The sequence below is a fragment of the Tupaia chinensis genome, unplaced genomic scaffold (genome assembly GCF_000334495.1).
Source record: "Tupaia chinensis unplaced genomic scaffold, TupChi_1.0 Scaffold000085_1, whole genome shotgun sequence".
In the NCBI taxonomy this organism is placed as follows: domain Eukaryota; kingdom Metazoa; phylum Chordata; class Mammalia; order Scandentia; family Tupaiidae; genus Tupaia; species Tupaia belangeri.
In genome coordinates, this window is record NW_006159547.1 from 7,582,772 (window position 1) to 7,592,078 (window position 9,307).

General features: G+C 38.2%; 1 protein-coding gene across 4 annotated transcripts in view; it reads left to right on the plus strand.

The window, feature by feature from the left end:
* Window positions 1-9,307, plus strand: part of ACSS3 (acyl-CoA synthetase short chain family member 3) — a 212,445-nt gene that overhangs the window by 180,708 nt on the left and 22,430 nt on the right. For 3 of the 4 annotated variants that reach the window (XM_027769723.1, XM_006142870.3, XM_014585714.2), the window contains exon 12: window positions 8,517-8,598. The exons of the other annotated variant lie outside the window; for it this stretch is intronic. In XM_027769723.1, coding sequence (XP_027625524.1) covers window positions 8,517-8,598 — 82 coding nt within the window. The remainder of the gene's footprint in view (window positions 1-8,516; window positions 8,599-9,307) is intronic. 4 annotated transcript variants of the gene reach the window in all.

A 9,307-nucleotide genomic window follows, 5' to 3' on the forward strand; every position in this document is an offset into this window, starting at 1 on the left:
AGGAAGCTGTCTAAGATGAACTTCAGGCTCACAGTTGGAAGAGTAGTGACAAAGGCCCCCATTTAACTGTTTAGAAAAAGTTGAGGAAAGTATCTCAGTGTGGTAGCATTTGATTTTGAATTTGAAGGAAGAGGATAGGAGCATTTTTAAAGAATTTTCATGTTTTTCTGTTCCTTTTGCCAATCCAATGTATTGTTTGTTATTATAACTACAGAAAACATACTTTTTCCTTATAACTTTAGAAAAATATCCCCAGTATAATCACTATCGAGAAGGAAGATCCATACTTAATTTGAGATAATTCTTAGTATACCAATAAGGAGAAAAGTGTTCATTTGAAAAACTGCAAAAATCATTTTTCCCCCAGCTCCTATACAATAGGTCTTCAAAAAGTTTGTAGAAAATGCACATTCTAAAAAAAAGTATGGATTTCAGAAATGTTTACACCAAAATAAACCTACACTTTAACTCCATTTCCCACAAACTTTAAAATCCTCACATGCACTTACTTTTGGATCATATTGCTTCTCTTTTCACATTTTCCCTAATTGAGATATATGTGTAAATAAATATGCAGATTTATTGTATTTAATATATGAATATATATTTATATGTGCATGTATGTGTGTAGAAATCACTAATATTTTCAATTCTAAAATGATTTGTTTGTTTGTTGTTTTAGTTTCTTATGAGGCTCATGTACTCACCAGAGTCAGAGAGACAGAGAAAGTGAGAAATCACTTCCTGAGGTGGGGGGGGGGCAGTGGTGGTGGCCATGCCACAATCTCTTCTCTTCTATTCTCCTCTCAGGACTTGGGGTACACATGCATATATGCTGGCATGATTTCCAAGTTGCTGGGTCTGGGACTCAAACCACACAGTCAGTCATACATGATCCAGCCACCTTAACCTCCACACCACCTGCTGACCCTTTCCCTTTCTGCTTTTCTTTAGGACCATTACGTAGCTCCTTCCAGGGTTTTCTCTTTAGGTGTTCTTCACTATTCAGATAACAGCAACTGAATTGTAAAAGACACCACACCTCCTTAGTGATGAATAGGAAATATTCCCCTGTATTATCTTATCTATCACCAACTGTAAATAGTGATGCCCTTTTCTGGGAGCATCTCAAAAATAACTTGGGACAAACACACCATTGTCAGAAAGTTCCACATGGCGAGTAGGGGCAAAAATTCTCTGAAGAGCTCCTTTCCACACAGAGTTAAACCACTTGCTGTAAACCTTGCCTGACCGGCATTGTGAATGTTTACATTTTGACATTATTTATTTGCTTTAGTGAAGTAGGTATCATTTACAAGTCTTCACCCCTATTTGTATTGTGAAAATTCTAAGTCTCTGGTGGTTCACTCTGTGCCAGTGTCTCCGTGCATCTGAGACCATAGTTTTTATCTTTGTATTATTATTTCATGATGGACATTATTTCACATGATAGACATCATGTTTATGCATGTGAAAGAAAGGGTGGGAAAGGGAGAGAACACCCTTGACAGGACCTCATCATGCTGTGATTCCCTTTCTGTAGCTCTCTAGCTCCTCAGTATCTTTGGCACCCACGTATGTTCCCAATGTGTTTTCAGGCTGACCCAGGGATCCAAACCTGTGATTGCCATATGGTTTTCAACTTTGCAAGGTACTTGCATTGTTGTTGCATGACAATGGATGTGCCTATAACCTTTTTATTTTTAAAGAATTATTTATTTAATTGTATTATTATTATTTAAATTTGCTACAGGGCACTACAAAGACACAGAGAGAGGGAGTGAAAGTGAAAAAGCAAGCCTCAAGATCCAGGACTTGAACTGTGGCTGGCCATGTGGGAATTCAGCACTTTAACCACCACACCACTTGCTGGACCCTGGGCCTATAACTTTGCATTATTACTGACTAGCACAATAAATGAGGAATACTAGTCTCTGAACAATTACTGAGCGAATGAAGATGATGAATGCACGAGTTAATGCATATTTACATAAAGAAAGGAATGAATAAAAGAATGAGTGAGTGAATGAATTAATGAATGAAAAAACAATAGAGTAATTCCTCTGGTATTTTCTCCTCTAAATTTCATACGTTTGCCCTCTTTCAACTATTCCTTCCCCATCCTAGATTAGCCTGCCTCTCTGTATTAAAGCACCAACAAGCTCTCTCCTTCCAATCACCACGAATTTTTAAGAGAATGGTCTAAACACACATTCCACTGACTTCCTGTTTGCTCCCTAATCTCTCTAGCTGTTGCCTGTTCCACTCTCCTAAAAAGGCTCTGCTGAGAATGTTCAAAATACCTTAATTACTGTGTTCCAAGACAACTTTTGAGTTCACTTTCCAACAAAATTTGTAGCATGTTGAACACTTGGTCATTACTAAAACCTTACTCTGAAGGTCCCTAAGATATTGTTTTCCTGGTTTTTGTACATATTTGATTTTCTTTTTGTTCAGTAGTCTTCTTTGACCCATTTTTAGCATTGGCTTTTTGCCTTGCATTTCTCCTCCTCCTTCCATGCCCTCTCTCTGGATCATCAGCCTGATTTGTTATCTTTTCTCCCCCCTCCCCTTTTAATCTCAGTTTGCTAGAGGGCACATCACTTGCCAGAGAGAGAGAGAATGAGAAAGCACCCACTGTACTAGATGGTCACACTACTATAGTCCTTATCCCTCATTCCCCCTTTTGGGATTTTGAGCGTACGTGCACATGTATCTGGTATGTTTCTAAAGCTGCATGGACCATGACTCAAACCATACAGTCAGCCCTATGGAATCCAGTCACTTTATGCACTATGGCACCAGCTGGCCCAATGCACTGATTTGTAAGATTTCTGTAACTACCCAGCTACACATGGAGAGCCTGTCTATGTGCCCATCCAGCTCCTCTCCCTTCTAATGTCCACATGTGCATATGCTGACTTCTCGTTGGAGAGCTCCACCTGTGGTGCCTCAGGTTCCTGAAATTCCACATCTCAAACTAATTATTTCCTCTCTACGTCACCAAACCCCAATACACCACCTCTCCCGAAAATACTCTTTCATTACATCTGTGCTCTCCATGTCGGTATTAGCATTGCTCTAGACTTGAAACTTATGAGTGAGCTTTGATTCCTCTCTCTCTCTCATTCCTCACATTTAATTTTCAGACTTTTACCGTGGCTTCTAGTTATCTAGTTCATCACACTAGCTTCAGCACTTTTCCTAGAACCAATAGCGGAAGCTCTTACTACATCTTTTATAAAACTTGGTAACTCAGTATTAATACATGCCTATTATATGAATCAGAGTTCTTCAGAGAAAACATAACCAATAGGGAATACATGTAAGTCTCTACACACACAGACACACACACACACAGAAATATTTTAAGAAATTCACTCATGTAGTTGTGGAGGCTGGTGAGTACATGTCTGCAGAGTAGGCTCAAGTATAGGGAAGAGTTGTAGTTTGAGTCAGGGAGCAGAATTTTCTTTTCTTCTAGGGAAGTCAGTTTTTTAATCTATTGGATTAAGACCTTCAACTGATTGTATGAGCCCCACTCACAGTATGGGGGTAATCTGCTTTAGTCTAAATCTGCTGATCTAATTGTTAATCTCATCTAAAACAATCTTCACAGAAGCATCTAGAATAATATTCAGTCAAATATCTGGATTCTGTGGCCTTGTCAAGTTGATACATAAAATTAACCACCATACCCTATTCATGATGTTTAGGGCTTTGTAAAATTTTCCCTTTAGTTTCTCCCCATTTTATCCCTCCTTTTATTCTGTTCATAAACATACACACACACACACACACACACACACACACACACACACACACACACCAAGTGTTGGTTAGATTGACCAGATCATTTGTACTTAAAATACATTGTTCACTTCATTTTCCCACTTATTGCTATACCTTACATATTTTAAGAAATTAGTACATATATTTTTATTACCTAGGTAAATGGAAAGAATGAGAAGAAATACATAGAAGACGCAAATTCAGGGGAGAAAAGAGTTTAGAAATGCTAGTCACAAATCATGGAGTACCTTTCTAAAATTTTTCTTTGTCCTGTTTCTTTTCCGGCTCCATGAACTTGTTCTTCAAGAATCAGATCACCCTCTATATGCCAAATTTTCTGACCTCCATCCCTTCTCCAGATACTTCCTCTTGTATGAAACGTCTGTCACATATCGCATGTTGAGTTCTTTGTTGGAAGTTCTGTAGGATGATTGAATTATTCCAGCACCTGCTTCTCTCCTTTCAATATTCTGAGTCCCTAGCTGTCTACTTTTTGCTTCTTTACTTCCTTCTTTCTTTCTGACCAATTTTCTTATTTTCTTCATTCCGTTTTTCTACCACCATTGTTGTATTTAGTGGCAATTACTTTTGTAATCCAAATGGAAGGAGCTAAAGTTATAATGTTGCTATCCAAAGGTAGATTTAATCCTGGAGATAAAAGAAAGTTGAGATTTTCTATTTCTAATGATTAAGATTAAAGAGTCATTCAGACATACTTAGGATGACCTTTTTTTACCACTAGGCTCCATACTGGTTGGTATTCTATTTTCCTTGAACAGAGGTTTCAATATTTGGTGGTTGTTGCCAATCCTTCTTCAGTAGATGAAAGCAAAGACTCTAAGAAATATGCAGTAGATATCTACATACCGTTCAATTTTAGATTCAATTTCAGGTAGTTCGGAAATTCTTTACCATATTCTTGCACCCCCATGTAAAGAGCACTTAATGCAGTATTTTTCATTTCCAGATATATGAATATACTCAAACTTATACCGACCTTTTTATTTTTTGTGGAATGAGAAATGTTATAAAAAGCCATATTGTTCCTATTTTTTAGAAAATGTATGCAGATATTGAAAGTTTTTTTCTTCAATAGCTGATAAAATCTGTGTCCTGTAGGCTTATATTTCTGGGGAAGCTACCTACAATCCTCCAGGTTTAGGCTTCAATTAATTATAAGAATATATTTTCTTATTAATTTCTAGTATCTACCCCCTCCCACCCGGGAGCAAGGGAAAATACATTGTTCACTTCATTACTAGATCAGGACTTTTTTTTTTTTTTAAAGAAGAGTAATCGTGATTGACTTCTGAAAAGTCTAAGATTATCCGTTTAACTCGAGTAACACTCTTACTATAAAAGGCTAAACTTGGGACCAGCAGTTAGCATAATGGCTATGTCGCTGGACTTTCATGTAGTAGACAGCGGTTTGAGTCCTGGACCCGGTGGCTTAAACTCACGCTGGGCGCATATGCGTGCGTGCCCAAGATCCCAAGAGGAGAATGGAGAAAAAAGAATTGCAGCGTGGCCATCCCCCCTGGGGGGTGATTTCTCACTTTCTATCTCTCTGTTTCTCTCTGTCTTTCCAGCGAGCGCACGTGCCCTATAGCAAAAACCTCTCCAAAAAGAAGAGACTAAACTCTTGCTGCCATCTATGCACAATGAATTAGGTATTTATTAGACCACCAGGTTACCTCCAGTGCACTAAGTACTAAATCATTTTGATTATTATTACAAAACTGTAGGAGTGTCTTTTGTGATGTAGCCCTGTGTGGATGCTAGTGAATCAAATATTTGGTTTGGAATAGATAAAATTAAAAAAACAAAAAAACAAAAAGCAAAACGTATTTGACCATATGCCCTTTGATATGTAGTTTTTGGTGTGGGCAATATTACGTTTGAATATTTGGATCAACATTACTGTATGTCCACAGTCAGATGAAACTAAAACCGCTATCTCCATTGTCCTCAGCGTGTGCATTTTAATTTGCTCCTGACTCCATCACTCACTAATGTTCTCTATCCAGCCCGAATGTCAGTTTCGTTTGTTTGTTCATTCTGTCTTTCTTCCTTTTTAAATTTTACCATAGGGCACATGCACTTGCAGAAGAGAGACAGACAGAGAGAGAGTTAGAAATCACCCCTTGGGGGGATGGTCTTGCTTCTTTTGGGATTTTGGTCACGCACACACATACATATGCCTTGTGTGATTTTTAAAGCCTCCAGTCTGGGACTTGGAACTACTGTTAGCCATGTGGGAATCCAGCACTTTAACCACCATGCCACCCACTGGCCCAGTTTCTATTATTACCAGTTACCTTTTGTTTTTCTTACAATATGGTGGAAAGTTTTTTTTTTTTTTTTTAATTTGACAGAGGGCACATGTGCTGGCCAGATAGAGAACGAGAGAGAGAAACACCCCCATGGGTTATGGTCACACTGCAATCCCTTCTGCAAATCCTTTTGGGATTCTGAGCATGTGTAGGTGCCCAATATTTTTCTAAAGCCACTAGGTCTGGTTTTCAAACTAGGCAATCAGCTGCATGGGATCCTGACACCTTAACCACCATACCATAGGCTGACCTAAAAGGTATTTTCTAATACCTATATGTCAGTCAAAAAATATTGCCATGAAAGCTAGAACATACTGTGTATTATATATCTTCTTCTTCTTTTTTAAGATGTTTTCCAATAGGGTATGTGCCAGATAGAGACAGAGACAGGGAGAGGGAAAGTGAGAAATCACTCCCTGTGGAGGATGGCCATGCCATACCTTCTCCTCTGTTTTCTTTCTGGGATCTTGGGCGCACACACACACACACACACACACACACACACACACACACGTGCCCAGCATGACTTTTAAACCATTGGATCCAGAGCTCAAACCATGGTTGGCCATCTGGGAGTTCGGATGTAACCACTATGCCAACTGCATGTATTTCTTGGAAGCAACTGGAAATTATCTCTTAATTAATATTGCAAGAAGAATGCATCTCTGTCAGGTTAATTACTGCTAATTTTATTATAGTCGACTTTACTCATTAATGTTATCCCTTTATGTAAGTATTGCCATTGGATTTGCTGCTGCTGCTTAGTATCATTTTTGTTGCTTTCCTTTTTTGAAAAACATTAACAATTAAAATAAACTGATGAAGTTAAATTGTATACATGGTGATTTAGAAGATTAAGATAGGAAAGTCAGTTAAAAGAACCTGAAGGGATTATCCTCTCAGACTGCTGTCCTCGCCTAGAACAGTGATGAGCAGTGGTTACAACAGCACACCAGCGTTTCTGTAGATTTTTCACGGGTTACAAAATGCTTTCCCCACACACTTAATGTAATGACACTAGGTCCAGAAATGCTGATATATTCCTTTAAAGTAAACAAAACGAAAGGACCTAGAGAGTGAGAAGACCCCACTAGAGTCAGTACTGAGAGCTAGACCTGGTGGAATGGGGCAGTCGGTGCTGAGGAGGCATCAGCTGCTGCTCCCACTGTGACCGCACTTTCTGCCTGACAGAATGTGGAGGAAATCTGGTGCTATGGATGTCTAATAGTAGGCTGGCCATCTGACCACCCTGCATCTCTCTTGTCCTGTGAGATCCAACAAGGCTGCTTTGAAGAGGCTGTGATTATGTTGTCACCTCATGTGGCACTAACTATCTGTATTTAATTTTCTCAATATCAGAGCTGTGAAGTCACTACTTCGCTTTGTTTGGGGTCATCAGGAAAGTCATGACACATTTTTGTGTAGAAAACCATAGGAAAAATGTCATGACTTTTCCAATAACCTAATATATTTTATTGTATGATACAGTGAGGTAGATTTTTGAAAGTCGGTTAGTCTTACTGTGTCTAAATTTACAAACTATAAATTTCTACAAGGTTTCTATGTACAGAAACCAATTTGAGCGGTTATCTTTGTTGGTGGGTACTTTCTGGAGGGAACCAATATGAGACTTTATTCATTTATGTATATAAACATAGATAGATACATGATCGAAGAATAAAGATAGATACATACAGAGAGGTCAGGACTGTGGCATGTATATTAACACTGTGTGGAACTGGAGGAAAGAAGGAATTACAAGAGGAAATCGGTTGGCAAGGGAAGATATATGGTACCTATATTTTATATGGTCACCTGTTTCTGTGTATATCACAGAAGAAAGAAGGCATATAGATCTAGATGGCTGTGAAAAAGAAAAATACAAGTGATAGAAACAGGAAATTCCCAGAGGGGAGAGGCACATTGATTGTGAGGATAAGGTGGGTACCCTGATGCCTAATTGGAATGTTCCATTCCACAAAGAGACAGGCAAAGGTGACAGTTGGTACCATGGTACTTGAAAATATGAATTGATTTTTCTGCGGTGGAAATTGCTTCTCTTAGCAAGTGATTTAGAGATGTATTTCTTTTTATTTTCTATTTTTTGCAGATGTCATACTCCTTTTTGAAACAATTATTGCTAATAACAATTTAAATTTTGAATGTGTGTGCCTTTTTGGTGCTTTCTAGAAACTACAGTTAAACTTCAATAATTCCTCTGTGCCACAATCAGCTACGTAGGCCTCAGACATGATCTGTCCAGCAGCTTTAGGGGTCACATTTCCACGTGGGATTTAATTCGTAATTACCCATCACACTGGAAAAATAGTCGTTCAAATAAATCTGTCTTTATTACCACTTTCATCATACTTTGCTCTGTTTTTATATAAGGTTGCCATTGCCACCTGGGGCTTTTTCAGGACTCTGGAAGAATCAGGAAGCATTCAAGCATTTATACTTTGAGAAATTTCCTGTAAGAACTTTAATACTTTTTTTTATCCTCTTATGTACTTCTCTATAATTCTTGCCTATTAAATTGAGCAAGTTGCTCCTGGTTTCATCGATCAAAATGCAGCTTGTAAAGGTTATCTGGACCAGTTTCCAGCTCTCAGGGATGAAAATGGCCAAATCACAACTATCTAGATAAGTCGCTTTTATATGTATTATCAGTTTCTGGAGATAGAAATTCCTCAGTTTCTCTTAGCAGCTTTTCCTGGAATTTAACAGGCCCCAGGAAATATTTTTATTAAATCAAAAACCATTTTGGGACTTTCATTTTCTCCACTGAATTCCTTTGTAAAACCTGAGAGCAGCTCATCAGAATGATGCAATGTCATTTTGACCCCTTAACCTCCTCTCGATCTAATCATGTGAGCAAAATTCATTTGACTTCTTTAGAAGTTCTAGTTTTTCCTCCTTTATCTATTTTTAACATCTGTTCTTGAATGTCTCTTAGCTCTTTATTTTAAAATTCCATTTTAAAAGAGAGATCTGATAGAGATATTGTTCTCTCAGAATACCCTTTTCCCACTCCTAGTTCCCTGAAAAGCCAAGAATATCTTCCTATTTCCCATTTTGTCATTTACTCGTGACTCCATGCCAAGGTAATATGTGTTTGTTCATAACACATCATTGACATGTCAGGGCCCGTGATCATCTCTCCGTTTTGCTTTTAGTTCCAC